Source organism: Trematomus bernacchii, unplaced genomic scaffold (assembly GCF_902827165.1).
Source record: "Trematomus bernacchii unplaced genomic scaffold, fTreBer1.1, whole genome shotgun sequence".
In the NCBI taxonomy this organism is placed as follows: Eukaryota; Metazoa; Chordata; class Actinopteri; order Perciformes; family Nototheniidae; genus Trematomus; species Trematomus bernacchii.
Window position 1 is genome coordinate 13,521,756 of NW_022987720.1, and position 23,568 is coordinate 13,545,323.

The window sequence follows — 23,568 nt, forward strand, 5'->3', positions numbered from 1 at the left end:
AACCACACAAATGGCAGCTTGAGACTGAAAAAGGTTTCATTTCATCCAAAACATTCAGCAACTACATGGACAGTCTGTATTTTGTTTAGCTTGTCGTTAACACCATCCTCTCAGTCTTCATAGATGCAATGATGAGTTTCCCCCTGCGGGCATGTGGAGGAGGATGCTTTGCTTAAAAAAAAAGGAATGGCCTTGTTGCAGAGCAAAACAACCAGACGAACCCTTTCAAAATCAACACCCCACAACCCCCCCCCCCCCCCCCCCCCCGCCCTCACCCTTCCACGCTGCAGTGAATTAATACCATGCTGGCATGTTCCGGTTGCTCTGACCGGCGGGATAAACACTCAGTTGCCTGTTCAATGTGGCACATGCACTCCGAGAGCACCATACACACCTTGACCTTCCTCTCTGTTCTGCCCACTAAGCCCCTCCAGCCACCTCTCTTCCTCCTCCTTCTCTTCCTCGTCCAACATCGCTCCAGATATATTCTCCATTCCAGCCCATGCCAAAGCTCAACTCTGCCCCGAGGCCAAATCCACCGCTTTCACTGTCCAAATCCCTCTGCCATATGAGTGAAATAACAGCAAGGCCCTCATCATGGCGCTAGAACTGCCAATCTGTCCTTCCTACCATTGTGTGTCTGTGTTTTTCCACTTAAAAAAAGATCTTATTATCTTATTATTATTATCGTTATTTAAAGATGTTCCATTTCCTGTTTTGTCATTAGATGCATGCTATTTGTAGGATGAACATTTAATCTGATTTGCCTCAGTTATTGATGAATATCAACAGGATGGAAGACCTAAGCCTAAGCATGTCACTGCAACTCTGATAAGGCATTAATTCAAAATGATTGGTCATAGCACCACGTATAACACCATTCAGCCAAATAAATCCAGTGTTGTCAGTAGAATGGGTTTAGCTGCTGGATCACATGCACATTGCCCCTTGTATACTCCACACATCTCTCTTCTTGTTTATCCCTCCTTGCACTCCATGCTCCCTCCCTCTCTCACCATAAATCTCTCATTCACAAATAGAGGCCAACAGAGGCTCAACTGATGTGATGAGATTATTATTTTTCTGATTACAAATCAAACTCAGCTTAGATAGCTATAAAAACACAGCTGCCCCCACCACTCTGTTTGTTACATCCTCTCTCCTCTCCTCCCCTATTTGCTATGGCTCCTCCCCTCCTGCCTGATATCTCCACCCTCTTGTGGACCCTGGCCCCTCCCCAGCCACTTCTCTCCCTTACAGCCACATCTGAGGACCTGCTTCATTCACTCCAGCTGCACAGGTTCTATAGCCAGTGAAAAAAGAGAGAAAGGGGGAGAACAGAAGAGGTACAAGAGAATATTAGCAGCTGCTGGAGAGGGGGAAGAAGACAGGAGGTGAACAAGAGAGGGTTTCTGTTCAGTGTGTTGCTTTGAGTCAGGGTGCGAGGGTAAGGTGAAGAAGAGATAAGACAAGTCTTCAGGAGCGGGACCACTCAGGAAGTTTCCTTCAACCTCCAAGGAGGTTTTTAGTGATCTTCGGCAGAGACCCCTACTTTCTGCTGGGAGTCAGACCCCCAGGATCCAAAGTCATGGAGCCCTCTGTGTCTACCCAGGTCGAGGAAAAGCCCAAGGAGAGGAAGAAGATCCAATTTGCTGTGACAACTGAGGTGGAGGAGAAGCCCAAGGAAAGGAAGAAGATCCAATTTGATATGTCATCTGAGGACGAAGACGAGCCCAAGGAGAGGAAGATCCATTTTGATATGCCGGCCTCTGTGCCCTCCAACCTGGACCCTCGGCAAGTGGAGATGGTGAGGACAGATTGGTGTTTGAGCCAGAGAGTATTCTGTTAGAGCTGTTTGATTTTCATTTGAAGTTTTTCACACATTGATTTCTTATTGTCCAAATGTGTCAATACTTTCCTTCCAGTCATGAAGACAGGGTGCTTCCTTATTTAATGTAGCTATGAAGTGCTGTAGCATAACTGACCAAGCGTCTCCACTCTAGAGCATCATAACTCTTCACCACCTTCTGCAAGTCAGTTTGCTGGGTGCCAATCTGCCACACGATTGAGAAATCATGATGACATTTCCTTTTTGCTGTTTCCTCATGAGATTACTGCCTTGCTGTCTCATCTTGATCTGTCTAACAGTGTGTACGAAAGTCATTATCTTGCGTATGAAAGCCTTTTGTAACAGAGCAGCGACAACAAGCCCTTGACATTTTGTTGCTCACACTGTTTATAATGACTTTTTTTTCATCTTTGGCAACTTGTTTTGCTTGTGCGTGACCTTGGTTTTCGGAGGTTTTCTTAGTACAATTCATCAGCATTGCTTCGCCCACAGAGATATGTAAATGCCTGCCTGTCAAATTCTGTGAAATGTTTTTTGCCCAGGACAAATCTGAAGGTTTTTTTTGGCTCTAATGCTGGTGGCTCCTATTTTAGAGCAGAGAAAGTGGGACAAAGTAAGAATCGTTTGGAGCTGAGGTAGATCGAGGCCAATGGCTCATCCCTCATGAGAGCTTGAGGAGAGATTGGGCGCGAAAGCAAGAGATAGATATGTTCTATATGAAGGAAAGCAGAGACAGAAAGATACACAACCCAATATCTAGGTCCACCTGTCTGGGGACAGTTCCCTCAGTAGCTGTCCCTGTTTCACAGCTTGCATTCAAAGAGCCTGAAACCATGCTCCATAATCCCCCTGATCATCATCATAAACACTCATACCTTGTTTGTTTGTGAGAAGTAGTTTATAATTTCACTTTTTCAAGGCCCATTTTCTATTCCAGGCTTTCTTGAATCAAGTATAACTTTCTTGCCTTACCAGCTTTTAACCTTAATATTGTTGTAAACACATTTGAGATGCTAGTGCTGCATTATAGACTAAAGGACTTGCTAAAATGGAAATGTTTTGCAACACTTCACATGACTAACACTCACATTTACACATAAGCACTTGCTCTCCTCCTCCCCCTCGTTTTTTCTCCATCTCTCATGCCCTGTTATGACGCTCTGATCCCTATCATCTCTTCTAAGAAATGACAGGATATTAATCTACCATATGTGCGCTTCATATTCTCTCACTTCCTTTGGTTTTGGGGGGGGACCTTCTTTCGCAATCACCTGATGGTCAAACAGTGATCAGCTATATTTAGGCTTGTTGGCTGGCTCTCCTCCAGCAGGCCGGCATTGGCCTTTTACCTTCAGATAGGTTGTGAGTGTGCTTAAGCTTCTGTGCCATTGTTGCTGCTTTACGAGACACCTTTGTCATTCAGAAGCCTCAAGTTGTTGTTGATCCATCTTGATGTGTGTATGTGATTGTGTTGGCAGGCGGATACATGTTCAGGGGAGAATGTGTTTATACATGCTTAAAAGCAGATAGCATCTAGCCGGTGGCTGAGGGGAGTCTCTGGGGACGTGTGGGTGGGCAGGAGTAACGTTTAATGACACTCAATTCATTCCCCTCCCTAGCAATTACTGTCGCCCACAAGTCCGTCTTTGTTAATGAGCCGCACTGACTGTACCATTCTTCCGAACTTCTTACACAACCCATAACTCTTCCTTACTGTTCTTTCCAATGGCATTCAAACCCCAAAACCGCTATCGACTGTAATGCTGGGGCCTTGTTGCTATGGGGACAGGTTGCACAACTATGTTGCCAAAAGCTCCCCCGCGGTTTGCATCTTAAAGGTCAACTTTAATGGACAGCACTGTGTGTCTCATAGGTGGTATGCATTGGTGCTTACATGTGGATATATTCTGTATGTGTGAATGCTCTTTGTTGGGTTGTGTGTTTATGTAAATACATTTCCATACCTCCCACTCAGTGAAAGTATTGCACATTGTGGGAGAAAAACAGCAGCCATTTGTACATTCCTCCATAGGTGTAAGATATTATTCCTGGACATGTATCTCCTGTTGTTGTTAAATGTTTATTTTGAAGGAATCCATTCTACTTTTAATATCTGCACACATCTACCATAAACACCCCAACACGTTTTTACTTTCCATTTTAGGTGAATTAGATTTTGTTTATTGTGCTGAAAGCTTAGAAAATGTACTTTTTCTTATGTACAAAATTATCTTAAAGGTAGGGTAGGTAATTTTGGAGAAACCAGCTCGAGATCGCTAGAATTTGAAAATACACAGCCGGAACAAATCTGCCACTTCCTTACAGAGCCCCTCCTCCAACACACACGAACGCGCACATGACCAATGAGGGCACGAGATAAGTTTGTGCACAGATGGAAGGCTGACAGGCAGGTAGGCCATCCAGTTATTTTAGCCGGGCCGGCTAAAATGATTGGTCGTGCTTTTTACAGTACTACAGCTTCCACAGATGACATTTTGTTATGGATTTTTTGTCAAAGCACTTAAGATATTCATTGCTATCGGGATGTTAAGAGCATTCCATGGAATATAACAAAAAGTGTATCTCGAGCCGGTTTCTCAAACGTACCTACCCTACCTTTAATTAACAATTTTTAGGATAATCTTGACTTGCCAACATAACATTTTCATGCAAGTGAAGTTTTCTCACTTAACTGAAAGACTTTTAACACCTTTTTCTCACTTTCAAGTGCCCTGATCAGAATGTTTTGATCACATTTACATATTTGGTTTTCCAACGCCATCACTGCCAGCTCGGAGTAGATCTGCAGTTTTGTTCTGCTCTCTTAGTATCTGACATAAATTACTCATTATGAAACAGACATAAGTAAAGTTGTGTTTTTTGCAACAACACGGAGAAGCACATGGTTTGTGTTTACCATCCCTCCCCCACAACACACGAATACACACCAATCCTACGTGCTTAGCAAGTGATGTAGGGTAATGTGCACCACGGACAGAGATTAGGGTCATGGTCCAGGCGCTGCATCCGTGATTCCCTCCAAGTCTGCCTCCCTTTGGACTTAAAAATCAGACATCTCTCTATGTCTCTCCTCTTTAAACTCAATTTGATCTTGTCATCTTGTGTTGATCCTCTCAATTGAAAGGAAATAATAATGTGAAAGGCAATATTAAAGGGCAGGAAAGGGCATCAATCACTTCACACAATCATCTTTATTAAGGGAGTTATGTATGATTTAGGTTCCTCTGCCCCACCTACTCTCCTCACACTATATCTGATCCCACCCCCCTTCAGCCCTCCCCGGTCCAGTCTCTGGGTTAAAAGTCAAACAACGACCTTTGATGCAGTGTGTGTTTGTGGGTAAACATTAGCGGTCTGGGGGACTATCAACATGCACTTCCAGAAAGAACATATTTTGGTTGGCACAAAGCAAGAGGGTGCAGTGATCTTTCCCTGCACGGATAGAATGTCTCTGTAGTGGTGTGACCCAGCCCGATGACATGTATGTCCAATTTATGAACACTTGTGTTTATTTTCAAAGTTGCATGCCCAAAGCAGTTTGTTGATGTTTGTAGTGGCAAAACTAATAGGGAACGGATTTTGCTGAAAACCACAGATTGTTATTACAATTTATACACAATCAATGGACCTCTGTCCTCTGAAGGCTGCTATGTGTTTGTTCCTCCTTGTTTTTGACAGTCCAGGCATTTGATTAGTAAATGACTGCAGAACGATTTTCATGTCAGCAGTTTAGCACAAAGGTTCCTTTCATGGTACGTTCCCACTTTGTTTAAGAAATGCATGTGCATGAAAGCCAGTTCATTCTACTCATATTTTTGTCTCAAAATGATTTTGTCCTGATGAGTGTATTAACTAAACATCTAGTCATGGCTGTGTGTAATGTGTAAACACTTTATGAAACATAAATATTGAGCTTGGATAGAGCTTTGATGACACTGTAAACAGTGAGTTGAAAATGCACCACAATGCCCGCTGCACCTCAGGCACCGGCGTCGGTCACAGAAGCTGGTGGAGGCCAGCAATGATGTAACACACACAGCCCCCTTAGCCTTCCACATTATGGTCAACACATCCTCTGTTGTCAGGTGGTGTCACTATCCCACTCAGTCACTCACTTGTCCCTTCAGGGGTCATTGTTAATCTAACCAAGTCAAGCTGTAGTGAGCACATACAGCCCCATATGTGCATGAACCCATCTCTAACTGACCAAACATATCCTTGTATTCTCTATCTGGGACTGTGTTGATGAATGAAAGTGAATCGAGCGAGTATTACTCAGCAGGAAGAGAAATTGGGCTGGATAAAATCAGAAGCTGCCTTGTCACCAAATTTCGTCAGACATCATATTATAGTAACTGCCTTCTTCCCTCCTGATTTCCCTTTTCCCATTGTGAGGGGCTTGAGTCCCTTTAGCTCTGTTCAAAGAGCCACAGGATGGTCAGACTGATGTAGGCATATTGAGATGAGCACTGAGGCGTGACTCAAAACAAATGGGATTGGTCTTGATCGCTGTTTCATCAACACTGAGAAGCCATGGCATTATGTTATTGCTGCCGTGGCCGTTGTAATCTCTGATTTTTGTTACAGCAGTTGAGACCATTTTTTTTCATGTTTATCCGCCTGCAATTTAATGAGCTTACACAGGGGCACACCAGGTCATCTTCAATGGGCTTTGGGAGCATGTCCCAATTCACAAACAAGGTTATGCACAAATATCAAAGTAACACATGGTTGTCGTGCTGAAACATAAAGTTATATGTGCAATGTGTAAACTGATGATAGATTAGGTGTTTTTAGATTTCAAATGAATGCTAATTCTAAAAGAAAAAGGTGTTAACAATGATAGAAACATTGTGGTGCCAACAGGAAAACACAACCCTAGAGTTAAATATGAAGTGATGTTAAAATGTACACTTAGGGGAACTGCATGCCATTTGCATCCAAGCAATGATGTGTGAAATTCATAGCAACCATCAACAGTATAATCTTCTTTCGTACCTGTGGGTACAGTACATATGACGTTGCAAATCAGTAACTATGGCTACTCTGTCCTTTATTTGTACCTGCTGTTGACCTCTGGAGCTGGTCTTTGTCCGCTACACAATATAACATCTCTCTATTTGAGTGCATGAACAAGAATAGCAGAATGATTCTTTGTATGCAGGCTGTAAGAGGGGCCATCGTCTCTGGGAAGGCTTTGATTGGCATCTCCCCTGTTGTTACCTCGCTGCATCGTGCGCTGTGACCTGGCAGGAGGCTTCCTGTCACTCACCAGAGTCTGGTACATTAACTCATTAGTGATGTAATGGCAACACTTTCTATCAAGAGTCTCTGGAACAACGGCTCCCTGTACCTAATTACGTTAATGCTGAAGGGGAACTGTGAGACCGAAGAGACGGAGGAAGAGGGGGATGGTCTCTGATGGTGATATCATTCTGCCATCATTATTTTGGGGTCAACAGAGAGCCCTTCCAGCAGCTATCGCTTGCCCATCTGTGTATTCAGTTAGCTGGTCTTGGGGCTAAAGGTCGCTGCAGGAGTGTCGCGTGAATGTTGAGAAGCAACATACTGCAGCCTCTCTGACTTATGGGAATTCAACGATGCTGTTCATTTGAATAGGAATGAGCTAAACATGCATATCTAACAGACCACGGACTTCACTGAGCTGCAGCTGGGGTTGTAAATTGCGTAGCCTTGTCTTTGACCTTGTTTGAAACAGCTGGAAACTTCGAAAAGCTGGTGTTACTCAGTGAAGCCTTGTTGAGACTACCTGGCAGCATTTTTCTTTTAGTGACACCTAAGTATAGCCTAAATGTGTCGGACAGAGCTGTTTGTCACATGATATATCTGATCGCTGACCTTTGGTTATGTATTTGTCATGCTTATGTGGAAACATTTTGTCTGCCAGCTTTGTCAGGAATGTGCAGGGTGGCTGGTATTTTGGGATAATCATGGCAACTGTGTGTCCAAATCTTTTAGCAAAACACAAAGTCGGAAAATAATCAAATTCTTCTTATTCCATTGTGGATATGCACAAAAAAAAGCAAAACATCTGGCAAAGATGATAAAGTAAAGTATGCTGATATGTAGGAGCTCAAAAACAGCTTGGCATGTCTCGTTCAACAACAACACATTTGTACTTTGAATTTGCTAAACCTGTTTGAATTTCTAATTAACTATCACCCATTGCACTCTTGTATTAATAGCAAATATGCATTCATATTTAAAAGTTTGTCATTTTTTTCATTGTTAAACTTACAAGGTTGATGCAGTTTTGTTCCACCATTTGTAATATCCAAAAACATAAACATAAAACGTGTGTCTTATCTCTCAGAAATACATTTGAACTAGAAATGTGCAAAGAAAAACAAATCATTCAGCTCATACTGACAGGGATCATTTTTCATGCTCATTGTGTTATTGAACTCAATGCAAGATTGCACTTAGAGAACCACATGGGGCTCTGCCACTTATTTTTAAAAGGCTCACTGGGGGGGGCATGGCCCAGAGAAAAAGGCGGACATCATGAGTGCTTAATTGAGTTGCTCTTCAGAGACTAAACAAGCCAAAGATTACGACAGCTGAGACGGGACTCTGTGTTCAGCACCTGAGGTTCCAGATGCTGAACGAAATACAAAAAAATGAAGGTGGCAGAAATGATCAGGGTGAATGGTGTATGTGTTGCCTGAGTACATTTTCTACAGTTAAATAAATACCAACATTTCAGCATCATAAAAAAAAAATTGTATTCAACTTCAGTAGGAAGAACAGAGCTTCACCTTCAGAAACTCTATCCGACTGGTACCAGCATTTGACACAAGACCTACATTGCTTTTACAGTACAAATGTACTCCATATGTCTCCCCTCATTCTTTGGCTGAACATTTGACTATGTTCCCATTGGTGTCCTGAATGCCATGCACATACACAAGTACTTATTTCCGATACCACTGCACAGCCCTGTGGGCAGATGCTATACCTCCAGATCAATCTTGAACAAATCCATACGTGTCCATCCAGAGCTGGGTTACAGCTGGGCCACGAGGGAGAGAGTTGAAACTGCTTAAGAGGATATCCTGATGTAATGTAGGGCTATTGGACACAAGGGATGTTATCTGACAGGGAAGGAGATCTGAGGTGTGTTTCTCTCTGTGTTGTTGTATTTGATTTAAGGCCAGGACTTCACAACTGACTCCCTTTGAGATGCTCCACTGTCAGCTGGTGCAGGCCAGAGTTTCAGAATCGTTCTGCCTCATCCCACCGAGCCCCCAGGGACCCCCTCCGATCTAGTTTATGCTGTCCTACTACTGCTGCTTTTTATAGGCGCGGCCCGAGAGCACCAGCTTAGAGGATGACGGTCTTTAGAGAGCAGACCCACATGAGCCAAACTGCACCCGGGGTGCCATGCAAGAGTGTGTTGAGCCAACACACACATACCTGTGCACAGCATACACACATGTGCAAAGTCAACATTTCCCAATGACTCCTGCACCCCACAGAGCACAGGGTTAGGTAACGGAGTTCTTCCTGGATTGCGGCCTTGTCCCCAAATAAACTTGACAGACTTCTAAAGATTCAACCATAAGATTACAGCATTTTAAATAATGTGGCATGTTTCAAAACAAATGTCCAAATGGCTTTGTGGAGGTTTAAAGAAATCAATGATACATCAATGAAACTAAGTAAATAAAAGTATGATAATTGAATGTAATAAAAGAGGAATACATAAAAACACACCAAGTAAAGCTAGTCTATAATTTATCAAATGAAGTTTAGTCAATCTATCAGCCATGCCACAATTGATCTGTCGCTTTATATTTGCTTTTTGATTCCATGTCTGTCTCATTGTTTACTTTTGTTGATTGCATGACTTTGCTCGCTTATTGAGGTGAGATTCCTTCTTTAGGCCTCTAGGGGTTCTTTAAATGTCACCTGCACACCATGCTTCTTCACTTTAGATGCTGTGTTTCTTCAGCTCTGTCTATCGTGCAAACACATTCAAATAAGAAAGGAATCTAGAGGTTTCTCTCTGCCTCTCACCTGTGACACATTGCAGAGTCAGCAGGATACTCAAGTTCAATCCTCAGCTTTAGATATACGCTGGTGCATCTATTCTCTACGCTATGATCTATCAGCCAATTGTTTCAATGAAACTGAAGTGAGGTGCTGCTGCCTCTCAGGGAAGCCTGCAGACCTGTGGAGCCCGCTGGAAGGCCACGGAAAGCTCTACTGATCTTGGTATAAAAACAATGGCTGCCAACAGAGGAGAGGGGTTAGGAGGCTTGGGCAGGGGACAGGGGGTTTAGAGAGGTGGAGGATGGTGAAGGGAGGAGGGAGGGTCTGTAGGGATAAAGCATAGCGGGGGTAATCTCACATGCTCACATATTATGTAACTTGGAGAGAGCGGTTTGAAGGCTGGAAAATTACTAGAGTCACTATGTGTGTTTATGTCATCTGGCATGCCAATGTCACACAGTAGCACGTCACCGCCACCATCACTGTGTGCAGTGCATGACAGGAAAACACAGTTTGTTATAGCTAAAAATGCATGTTTGCATGATGACCGGTTTTTTCATCTACTTTGCTTTTGCAATTTAGGTGGAGTGTTGTCTTTTATATGGTTAAGGAGGTCATGTCCTGACATTTTCACAAGATCGCCATGATGATTAAATGATGACATTAAGAGGACAGCCATCACACACGCTACATGTGAGCATTATTCAGGTGAATAGATCAGCAGATTTACAGATTACGCTTCTCAGTGACCTTAATTATCTTACACAATCACTTTACCTTCCTTTTATCTCGCATCTCTTCCTATGTCCATCCGAATAAAAGGGCAGGACCCTGTTGTTATTACGTTTTCATGCTTTCATTCCGCAACCATCTCTTTCATTCAAGTGTCATTGGCGGAGTCAGAAAATGGACTTCAGAATTTATGAAGAATGCAAATTTCTTTCTTCTGTTTGCTTCCAGGAAATAGAAATAGGCAAAAGTCCTTGGGGGGGGGCGGGGGAATTGATGTTTGATGTGCAGCTGAGAAATGTTTTTCTTTGAATATTGGTCCAGTGGATTTATCCAGTGCTGGAGTTCTATTCAGATTTTTTCCCCCAAAATAATGTAACATAACAAAAACAGTAGAATAAAAAAAGGGCAGCTATTTTATAGCTAGGCTTAGGCTTATGCTACACATTTGTAAAACACTAAAATGGGAAGGTCACCTTGTTGTAAGCTATGATGCGAACATTTGTATGAGCAACTGTTGATTACGAATGCAGATAACAATTATTTTCCTTATCAATAGCCGAAGTTATCAAATATTGGGAGTTTAAGAAATAGGCCAACAAACTAAAAATGTCCATCTCATTCTCTTCACTTAAAGGTCCCTTGTTATACTGTTTTTTCTCTAAAATGTGATCAGCTCATTTTCAGACAGGTTTTTATATAAATGGATCAGGACAAAAAGTCAGCAAATCTTTTTTTCTGAAACTTTCAGAATCTCTTTACACAGAGGCGACACATGTTTATGTATAAAAGACATGACAAGTGGATTTTGCATAATAAGTGACCTTTAAGCAGAACAACCTTAATGTGACCTTACATACACAATGTCTACACTGGGATATTAAGGGGACAAACCAGAGGATTTCCCAGTTTAATGGCTTTAATGCCACAGGACTTGGGCATAGGCTCGGTCATGGCAACATCTGGTGTCTGCTCCCTCGTGTGGGTCTCTGTGTGAGACACCTCAGGCTGCCCTGCAAGGCTGGGAGCAGGTGTCAGGCAGGCAGAGGCCGCATGGAGCCCCGGGCCCCCCCCACCTCGCCCAGGGAGAGGTGGGCCCTGTGGATGTTCCCTGCCAGTAAAGAGAGAAATAGAGAGGTCACTTGAGGAAAGGTAAAAGACAGACTGTGGTGGAAATTCCACACTTAATGACCTTCTGGTAAGGAATGAACAAATAAGTTTTAACCAAAGTTGTGTTAAGAGTTATAGCATTTAACAGAATCAATCTATTTCCAGCTGGAAGGACAGATAACCCTGCACCACCGACGTACAATAATCTGACTCTGTTACAACAGAAAAGCACTTTATACAGGAAAAAGACAAAAGGGGGGGAGGTCTCAGATAGGGAATTTACATTACAGGCCATTGAAATGTTAGCTAGACGGGCGAAACTTGCATACTAATTACAAACCTAAGATCTATGATAATTGCCTGACAATGGACAAAGCGACACCCTTCTGTCTGAGAACATTTAGTAGCTAGGCTTGAATTTAAACTGTAAGCAAATAAAGTTACAGTGACATTATATATAATTAAATTAGACTTGATACATTTCTATGATACAGATAAGTTAGCAAACCAAGGGATGATATCATGATTTCAGTTATGACGCATTGTGGTGATGGAGAGGAGAGGGGGGGAGAAGTGAGTTAAATGTCAAGGAATGAAGGATGGATATGGAAGTAAACGGGATAGAGGAAGCAGAGGATCAAGTGAGATGGAAACGAGAGGTGAACGAGATAAAGACAGATAGTGTGTGAGATCCAGGGGAGACGGGACAGCTGGAAGTTGCGTGACGGGATTAAAATGTGTGTCGGGTGTCATAAATAAGGGTAAAATCCACGCTCTATTACCCTGTGTTGTCTTGTTTCACAGCAGCAGCTTTCCAACATGCGGCCAAGTAAGCCTCTGCTTTGGCAACATGCGCCTCACTGCGATGACGCACACCTCCCTAAACGAAAAGAAGGGGAACCAACCACAAACAAATCTCTGAGTATGGAGCAGTTTAACACAAAATAGAGCCAGGATTAACTCTCCTCCATGTGGTGCATTAAAGAATGTGCCAGGGTTCATGCCATGGACAAGGTGGCTTTTTCCACAGAGGACACTTTTCAATACCTTGTTTGTTCGACTTGCCAAGACCACTTAGCTAGCTGCTTTCATTCTCAGCACACTTTTTAAACAACATGTTTTCAAAAGGTAGTTTTATACATGTCAGCTATATATCCTTTTTGTGGGAACGTTTTTATATCTGCACGCTTTCTTTTCTGAGCCTCACACATTCTTCTCAGGGGTTTTATCAGTATATTTTATTAATGACATTCTTCTCTTTTGTGTAGCACACAGTCCCCTCCTGATTTCTTAAAAGGTTAGTTGCTCATGATTGACAGAAGGCGTTTCAAACTTGACTTTTCAGTTTTTAATGGTGCAGAAAGGGGGCAAAAAAATCCAGAAAAACCTCTCAAACCACTCCTTAAGTATAATCTGCTTCAAAGCTGCAAATGGTTGCTACTAATAACTGTTGTTCATTGATGACTTAAATGATGAATGAATTATCCAAATAGTTCTTGAATCATTTTCTTGATACTTGTATTTTTTGCTATAATACAGCCTAAATGTCATTTTATAACGTGTTTCCGCTGCACTATTTCTTAAGGCTCTTAATGTCTTTTATTTTTGTAAAGCACTTTGAATTGCCTTGTGTTGAAAGGTGCTATATAAATAAACTTGCCTTAATATATCTACGTCTTTTTTCAGTAAGGCAAAATATATGGGATTTCACAATACTTATCCTGAAAGGCCGCTTTTCTCAACAACAAAAAAAGACCCACACCACCACAGGCAGGGCATGGGATTGGCGAGCTGCAGGGCACAGCAGGGCATTTGTTCCTGTGAGGGTAGAGAGTTTACTGTAGTGACTTTTTCCATATACAAAGTGCAGACCTGCAGTCCGCCTGTCTGTCTGTCTGCTCTCAGATTAGCAGCGGCCTGGCTTTAGCCTGCAGGGATCAGTGTGTGTTGATTATTGGGACTTTACAGTGGAGGGCAGTGTCTGATTGCTGGGGCTCATTAAGTCTAAAATCCCACCTTCCATGGTCCCTCTGTTTGTGAGAGTGGTCTAAGCTTGTCTTAATTGCAGGATCATTTCTGACTTGAGCAAATAGCATGAGTTTCTCTGCTGTTTTTCAAAGCATACCTTTCACTGTATCTGTTACAAGCTACATAATGAGTCTTCCTCTACTCACTTTGGCATCGGACCTGACCCGTGTGCACTGAAACTTGTCGGCCAATCAGCCAACTGGGCAGCAGCACTGATGATGTCAGCCGCAGCATTCCTTTCACCAGCATCAACTCTCAACAATCTCAATTTGATTTATAGGGCTGCATTATTATAATGATATGAAATGTTGGCCAGTTAGATTACTTATTTATTTATGGCTGCCCTTTATGTTTGTGTGTGTGTTTGTTTATAGATCCGGCGCAGGAGGCCAACACCTGCCACGCTGTTCAGAGTAGCCGACCAATCATCTCCCGAGGATGATCAGTCCACCCATCAGGTAAAGGTGAAGTGACAACACTTTTCGAAGTGTCTGTGCATTCTCCTCAATCCACCACCATTTCCTTCAAGCCTATCCCATGAACTCAAAACAATGCACACAACCTCGTTTTGGAGTTTCCATTTCATTGTTTAACAACATTATTCTGTGTTTTTTTCCAGAATCTGCTGTCCGCCTTATTAATACCACCTCCCAAAGTATAGATTTTGTTAAAACTCTTTCATCCTTGCTTGTGTTCATCACAAACTCATGCTGTGTGGTCAACCATTTTTTAATCCCCAAGAAAAGTGTAATTCAAATTGTCATACATTTTAAATCCCCTGAGATTAAATGTTCAGTGTTTTATCACATTTGAATTGCAGTTATGACCTAAGTGAGAAAAAAAGTGTCCTTGCACGTGTGCAGTAGCACTCATGGCATTTCTCAATGTCATATGGTAAATATTGCATCACATGACTGACATGTAGTGACCTTGCAATACCAAAAAAGGGAGTCTAAGTAATAAAGAAGGTCTATTTTTATGTAAAGTTGCAGCAATGAAAAACACTGCATCCTGGGTTTGAACACGTCTGTTAATATCGCCATCATTACCTGAATCATCACTATACCTTGCCCTGTTATGCGAGGTTTTGGATCAAATGTGTAGAAATAAAGAGCCAAAAATGCTTATTTCTCTCCTATTTAGTACTTCACTGGGACATTTGATCTTCACTGTGCAGAAAAATGTGTGTGCAGAAGTCTGCTATTTACAGTTTCAACTCACTCTGATAGGGAGTGATGGTTTTTTGGAACCACTCATCCAGAATGCAAATTTGAAGTGTTTCCAGTGCACATACCAAAAAAGGAGACATTATGTGAAGCAGTAGAACTTTTGAAATGAAAATGATTTGCATATTTACACATTCTGTCATTTTTTCGTTTGAGGAGAAGGGTCAAATACACCAACAAATAATGTAACTGATCTCATTTGTGGAAAAGCCATATCATTAATAACTCAATGGTGATGTTGATGCCTCTCTGTTTGCAGTGGGTCGTAGGAGAGAACGGAGTACTCAAACCAAAACGTGTCAACCCAAATGTGTATCAGCCTCCATCACTCAGAGGTAGGTGTGAGCAGTGTTGCTACTACAGGTGGTGCTTGTGTGTTGTGATTCATCCTTGTGTTTAAGTCCTTTTTGTTTTACCGTGCTTCGCCGCAGTCAATTTCCTCCTGGCTTTTTCATGCTCACTGATAGCTGACATGTGACAGATGGGTAGATATGTATTAAAAGCCTCTATTTATTTTCTTTCTGCGCATGTGTGAAATGCACAGGCCTGTTTCCATGTGTTCCTGCTCTTACTCTACACTCCACAACAGTGTGTGACGGAGAGACAGAGAGGGAGAAAGAGAGATTAGTGTGTGACAGCTGTGAGACAGTGAGTGTGAGTCTAGGAACGTCTAGATCATCCAGGATTATAGTCAGTTGTGTATACAGCTGTTACACGCACACACACAGACACGCACAACACACACATATAGGCAAGATATATAACTCATGTTGTTTCATGTGAGTCTTTATGCATGTGGCTTTCTGCTTGTTGCATGTGGTCAATAAAGGGGCACACATTCTCTCAGAGCTTGTCAGCAGAGCTTCCTTTAATGGGGATGTATGGTTACGTGTGGCATATCAAGTGATGATATAATGAGCCAGGAAACCTCATCCCTGCATCAGAAATCTGTTTTTCATCTGCTCCTACGCACAGAGGGGAAGAGAGAGCTACCTCAGAGTCATTTCTGATTACACAACCTACCTTATCCTAGGATGAGTGACCTGCTCAGTGCCACACTGAGGGTGTGAGAGAGAGAGAGAAAGAGTCAAGGTGACCCAGAGGAAGTGAGAAGGGGAGTTAAGGTAATATCAAAAAAGAGAGGAGAGTGTATAGTGGGGGGATGGAGAAGAGGGTGAGTCAGCACTGCCAAAGGAAAAGCGCTGAAGATGGCGGGCAGGCGAGGAAAGACGAGGGTACAAACGAACAGATGGAAGAACAGGGTGAGAGATGGGATAGAAAACAGCAGCGGAGGCTAAAAAAAACCAGTGTGGGATAACGTTTTGCAGTCGCCTGTCTTTCTGTCTGTCAGTGCATGTGTTTAATTGGCTTCCTGCCTGCCTGGCATGTATTCAAAATCCCCGGTGAGGCTTGATACAAACTGACAATATTGAAGCGTGGTAAAACCAAAACAACATATCCCTCTATCCCTGTGTCCATGTGTTTTTGTGTCCGTCTCCCTGTGTGTGTGTATGTGTGTTGTGATTACCTGTGTGTAGCTGTGCAGAAGATGGCCGAAGCACATATGCAGCACCTAGGTATCTACCCCCCCTTGGAAGACCCTTGTGAAGGGGAGGAGGAGGAGGACGGCTGGCAGGGAGAGGACACATCTCCCACCCAAGCTGCTGGTGAGAGGGAGGCTCTCTGACGCAGCCTGGGAAAACACAACAGCAGCAGCAAGGACAAAAGAGAAAATAAATCCTGTGGCCTTTAAAGGCACTAGCGTTTATAAGCCTGCTTGGGTGGAAAATGAATTATTCAACAAATGTCTCTTGACACTTCCAGCATGGTTGCAATCTAATTGAATAGGATAGAAAAATATTTCTAAATAGTTTTAATCAGATTTTGATGGTGCAAACAGGATTTACTTTGAGTTATTGGAGTTCAGAATGCTGACTAATGTGGTGTATGATAATCTCATCACCTGAGAAAACATGGACCAGACTAGAAATATTACAAACGTAATATTTTAGTATTCTTCTGACAGTATGTGAGACAGCACTCAGTTTCAAGTTTGGACACATCAATGTATTTGTATTATAAAGCATATTGGAATGAGAATGAAGATTGCAGACTGAAAAACAAAAGTAAAAGACTTAAAAGGGCAATAAATACCACCACTTTTCCCCTGCTCTGAAATAACTATACAACTGTTTTTGTTAACAGTAGAACAGAGATGCGTTTCTTAAAGGCTGCCGTGGTTTTCAGGGTAACTTAATTTCCTCAGGACCAGCAGCACAGATGAAGCTCAGTAGTGTCATATTAGCTCTCTGTGTCGCGCCCAGAATCTGTCAGAGACCTGCAGCTGACTACAGGTGGACACACACACACACACACACACACACACACACACACACACACACACACACACACACACACACACACACACACACACACACACACACACACACACACACACACACACACACACACACACACACACACACACACACACACACACACACACACACACACACACACACACACACACACCTTTACCAGGCAGAGGCCAGACAGTAACACGCTCACAGAGAACACTGTCTGTTCTGATCCTCTGTATTCTGTTTCAACCCCTCCAACATATTATTATAAAGCTAATACAACTCATAACTCAGTTTGAGTTATGTGCTGCAACAGAACAGCTGTGGAAATTTGAACTCCGTCTACATGGAAAGAAAAAATAGTCCACAAATCTTATGTTGAAGTTAACTTTTTAGCATACTCCCTTATTATTTTGTCAAATGTATCAAAATGATCGTTTCTTCATTTCCATTATGTCAAATGAGAACAGTGGTATTTTATTCAGAATGATTGCTCTGTCAGCGCAGATGACAGCCTCTCAATAAATCCTCTGTGTTGAAGTCTGCTGAAACACAGAGTAACACATGATGTTTAGTAATTATAATCAATGAATCGTCTGGTCTTTAAAATGTCTGAAAATATTGTCAGTGTCCAACCAGCAGTGCAAAATCAGTGTCCGGTGTATTGCCAAGTTACATATAAGGAATGTTCCCTGACTTAATGGTTAATTACATAAACTTAGAAAGAAAAAAGGAAATAAGACATAAAAATACATTTATAATAGAAATTAGAAAAAGTACTATAAAAAAACATGTCAATATATCTGAATCAAAATGAAAGAGCTGTGCAGTTTTTAGAAGATATTCAGTTTGCAACATTTGCTCTTTAAAAATCGGCTCAACCAATTAATAAGTTGTCAAATTAGTTGAAATAATACACTAATGATTCCAGCTCTACTTTAAATATGAATGTCTTCGTGCCCACCAGTCATCTCCTTCACCAGAATAAATTGTACATTTCATCTATGAAGAAATGTGTTAACCAGAAGCAGAACTTAGTTGGGGATTTGACTTCTTCTTTTGACATCTGTCTTTGTCCCCTTAGATCACACAGAGACGACAACCGAGCAGTCAGACAAGTTCTCCAGCGTGAGAGAGACAGCCAAAGAGATCCAGGCAGCACAAGAGGAAGAGAGGGAGGAAGAGGACGAGGGTGAAGAGAAGGAAACGACAGAGGAGAGCAGGCGGGGAATTAACTGAGAGAGAGAGAGAGGGGGAAGAACTGGGGGGGAGTGAAGGTGTTTTATGAAATGGTTCAAAGCTAAAGACCTCAGATGAGATCAGGAAACGGGTGTGTGCTGTTTGGTGGATGTGAGGATGAGAGCTGAATGAAATCAAACATGAGAGTGAGCAAAGATCTCTGTTCACCTCTAAAGATTGAAAGGGAAAGGTGGATTAAAGAGAGGACAGAGAGAAGTCAGCCCTCATGAGCAGGTGAGGAATTATCTGCTGACTGAGCAGTAATGTCCCTTTGTTTATAATGAGAGTGGAGGGACAACAAGGTCAACATGACCAAATACCCTGACCAACAAGACCAGTCCTCCCTCATACCTTAATGCTTCTACACAAAGATACATGTTTCTCTAAAGATGATAATTATTACCACAATAAACACACTCACATATATTTGTCACAGAATCTGTCTCTTAGAAGACCCATGCAAAAAAAAGCCTATACATACGTATGGTATGATGCAAATTTATTTTGAAACATCATTGTTATGATTTGCATAAAACGTGCTTGTGCTGCCATCTTGTGGTTGAAATGGGATTGACAGTTTCAAAGTGATACTCCAGCTAATATCGATCTTAAATACATTACATTTATTAAAAGGCAATCTAGTATCAGTACATATTTAATAAAATATAGATACTGAAAACACTTGGAGTATCACTTTACGTAAGACTTAATAATAAGCTCCAAAATGTTTTGTCTATAACTGTGTTAAATCCAAGAGCCATTGAGTGTGTTTGAATATTTCATACCATATTTTTTACATTTGAGTATACTTTACTAAATGAATCCTAAAAGGGCAAAGCTACCTCTAATTAGATGGAAATACCAAACAGTTGCTTTCATGCATCACACATTTATTAAACTGGATTCATTGTGAACTGACACCATGTAAAGAAGAACAAATATTTTAAATTATAATACTGTTCACTAATTTCAGGCTAAAAAATTCCCTTTTGTATGTCATCGCTTTTCTATTGTCATCTTTTTAAATGTATGTTAGGATCTGTTGTTAAAGCTATTTTTCTAATCTAACGTCCGGTGTATGAGTAGCTCAGCTCTGTCCTGTTTCCACTCTCTATATCCAACTTGCAAGCCGAAAACCAGGCACTGTGGTTACTGTATAACTGACATTCTAGCAATGCTCTCTTTTTAACAACATATTGACTGTCTCTCTTTTCTAAGGTTTTTTAAATCAGCATCTGATCTGATTTCCAGTTTAGCTGAATATAAAGGATTTGTTATTTTAGTGCAAAGGATTCCAGTTGTGCCACAATAATTAAATGTTTGTTTCCTCTGAGCTGCGGTTTGTAAATAAAAAGTCCGTGAAACTTGGACCTCTGTCCTGCCCAAATGATGGGATGAATGGATGAGGCTCTGCAGCTGACTCTCTGTCCCCCTCCCCTCTCCACCGGGTCAGAAGAACTCTGGAAAGACTTGTATGAACTATTATGTTTATTCTGTCTTTATTTTATTTTTCCATTCTCTTGCTTTCTCAATGTGATGCTTTTGTTTTTAAAATAAACAACTTATCCTTTTTCTCCTTCAAACAGATGTATGTGTGGAGTCTAAATTCATCCAAGGAAATATGAATTTTCATTATTATTATTTTTTCACGCAAATTATCAGTCATTATCAGTTTTCAGTCATTATCCTCCATTAAACCCAGGTGTGGTGTGGTTTATCAAGACATAGAGTAGCTAGCTTTATAGTTCAAAACAAAAGATTTTATTTAAAATGTAATCAACATTACCAGAAAATATAGGAATGTGTTGCATCAAGTGGCATTATAACAGTTAATTTGATCTTTAAGGCCTCAACACACTACTCTGTATTCTGCATTAGTGTTAATAACTCACAACTATACTGCCGTTGAGTGGTCATGGTGTGCAACTAAAGCACTGTCAACTAAAGAAGCTTTATTTAAAATGTGACTGCCTTTGTTGTACAAATGAATGGTATCAAAGTCACATTTTTATTATTAGAATTTTTTACTGACTTCACATTATCAAAAAATACTAAAACGCATTTGTTGGTTAACCTTAAAAAAATAAAACAACTTTATCTTGGCTCAAAAGCACTGCCAACCATCCTACATGATTGTAAAGTATTGTTTATATGTGAATAGTTTCATTCTTTCTAGCCAAAGATAAAACCTACGCTTTGTGTAGGCAGAAAACTTAAACGGCCCAGCACTATATTATATTTAGAAACAACATATAGCTGTATAAAGTAGTGATGGGAATTACGGCTCTTTTAAGTGAGCCGGATCTTATGGCTCCGTTCCTTTCCGAGAGCCGTTCGAAAGAGCCGTTCAAAACAGCCTTTTTTTTGGCGGTGGAGAATATTCAGCCCAGTCTCACGGCATTTCGTGTTATAGTCACGAAATTAATTTAATCTATTGATTCGTGTTCACCAACACGATTTTTGCCTTTTTTTCGTGTCACACAGAACGATTTTAAAAGCAATGTATTTCTATTGGTAATAGGGTGAGTTGCCCTAATGTGGGACACTCCATAATGTGGGACACCTAAACTAAAATGGGTGTAGGTCTTCCGCAAACAAATGAGAGTCAATTAAATGATGGGTTAACACAAGCTGTGATGTCATGCGATCAAAACCGCATGACTTCTCAAATGTCCAATCACAGATGAGGGTAGAGCAACCTTCAAACAGGAAGTACCCTGTGCGAAGACCACCCAAAGGTAGTGTTTTGACAAACTTAATGTTAAGGTTTTAAATTTCGTATAAATAAAACAATCTTGCAAGTTTTTATCAGGATGTGTTTATGATATGTTTGTTCATCAGAAAATATTATAATATGGTGTAAATATACTCTATATTTTTATTTTAATAAATAAAAAACACAGTTTAAAAGGAGAGTGATTAGTCAAATATGCATAAATAAAAAGAAAGAATGCAGACTAGGTAAGATAAAGATAGGAGAGAGGAGTTTATCAAATATGTGTTATTGCTTGTGAGCATATTCTAATGGTTTTTTGATTATTGAAATATATACAGTTCTGTTTCATATGAGTGTTGAGAGCTGTATCCATAAATCTCTTAATTTTGCCGTCAAAGTGCACCAGATTGATGCATTTAACTTCAATTTAAAGAAACAAATCTTCTGTTGTAACAACAATAACATTATAAATAGTAAAATAGCTGAACATGGTATTGTACATTTAGCTTTGAGTGTTACTGACCTGAGATGTTTTCATTACATGAATTAAGGTGACTGAGGCTTTTTAACATAGACTTTTCAGTGTCCCACATTTTGCACAGAACTGTCCCACATTAGGAAATGCAGATTGTCTGAGACAACTTGGCACTAATGCCCCTTTCACACCAACGCGTTTTCAGCTCCGGCTCGGAGCTGGAGCCTGAAAAGTACCGGTTTTTCCTGTTCACACCGCAGCGGCGCCGCCTCTTAGCTCCGGAATGCGGTTCCGTAACCAGTGGCACACTAGGAATAAGTGTGCAAAAATATTTAAATTGTATTTTCGGATCCTGAACGAGACCGCCGGCAGAGCTCGTCTCCCCCTGCAGAAGGAAGCCATGCACGCAACGCAGCGCAGAAGGATAACTGCTATGCCCCGCTCTCTTTAACTCCAGTTGACTTTCTGCTGCTTTCCTCCATGGTGAAACGACCAGGGGTCTGTATGTGGCCCTAAAAAGTTTGCACACCCCTGAGCTAGAGGTAAAAATAAATGTTCGTACTTCCGGTTAACCATTCAAAATAAAAGTCCAGTCGGCGTTATGTAATTATACACTCTGTCCACCAGAGGGCAGTGTGTACTATTGATTATAAACATTTTTACCGTCAAAAAAAGCTAACACAACAGTTTAACCCTTGTGCCCTCCTCGAATTTTCAACCTTTCGACCCCTTCGTGGCAAAAATGTACACGCCCATAATAACTGCTACTAAATCATCATACATCAACATTTCTTTCTACTTTTTTTTTCATGAATCACTTAAACAACTTATAACGGTCCGACCCACAGTGAGGGGACAGAGAAGAACGGAGGTCGTTCTCCCAGGAGCTGGGGAAAACCAGGGTGTCCTCACAGATTGTGAGAAGAAAGCCCCCCGTGGTGGTGGATGGTGGGCCGGACCCTCAGTGTCCTCTCCACTTTCAGATGAAGGGTCAGAGGAACTCAAAGAAATGCTGGACTCCAGAGAGCATTCAGTGTCAGACCCCCAGCTCGAAACCTGTGTCTTCTTCAGATGAGGTCCTGCAGCTCGCTGGCAGAAGAAGGCTGCAAGATTATTTCTGAAGTCTCTTCTGCACTGAAAAGCTCTTCATTTGAGTTCTTCTCTTTGCTCCAGGTCTTTCTCCTTCTCTGCTCACTCATGAAATAAGCCCTTGGTCAAACTGCATTTTTATCTTTGGCAGCCAGGTGCATAAACACACTAACAGTTGTTTTTTGTTTTGAGTAATCAAGCAGCTCTTCAAAGACACATCAAACACATCCCTCAAAAGATGGCCTTTTTTCCCCATGAAATGATCTGTGCATGCTTACGATTCTCACACACACACACACACACGGAGAGAGGAGGAGAGGTGTGTGCTGGTTGTGCACAGGCCTAAAAAATTGTTGTTCTATCACCTGAGAGCACCAGGTCACATGCTGCAGGACCTGCTAGTCTGCTGCTGGAAATGACACACACATACACACACACACACACACGCACATATACACACACACACACGCACATACATATACACACACACACACGCACACGCACACACCAAACATCCATATACATACATACACACACACACCACTCTCGGGGCCCCCCTGGTAGTCACACGGCTCCATAATATAACTGGCAAAAATGTAAGAATGTAATGCATCGGCCTACACGGAAACTTGTGTAATCTGTTGGAATAGATAGAGTAGAAATATCAAATATCACTACTTTTCTTCTAAATGAAATGCTGACATTACAAA

At 41.5% G+C, this 23,568-nt stretch overlaps 1 protein-coding gene across 2 annotated transcripts; it reads left to right on the forward strand.

Annotated features, from left to right (window-relative positions):
- Window positions 1-1,246: 1,246 nt before the first annotated feature.
- On the forward strand, window positions 1,247-20,165 carry ppp1r1b (protein phosphatase 1, regulatory (inhibitor) subunit 1B). 2 transcript variants are annotated; one of them, XM_034142994.1, is made up of 5 exons: window positions 1,247-1,807; window positions 14,128-14,211; window positions 15,239-15,314; window positions 16,518-16,646; window positions 18,424-20,165. In XM_034142994.1, the coding sequence occupies exons 1-5, from the start codon at window positions 1,589-1,591 to the stop codon at window positions 18,576-18,578; spliced, it is 663 nt and encodes a 220-aa protein (XP_033998885.1). In that variant the 5' UTR covers window positions 1,247-1,588; the 3' UTR covers window positions 18,579-20,165. The 2 variants fall into 2 exon arrangements, with proteins under 2 accessions (XP_033998885.1, XP_033998886.1); XM_034142995.1 differs by lacking the exon at window positions 16,518-16,646.
- The last annotated feature ends 3,403 nt before the right edge of the window (window positions 20,166-23,568 follow it).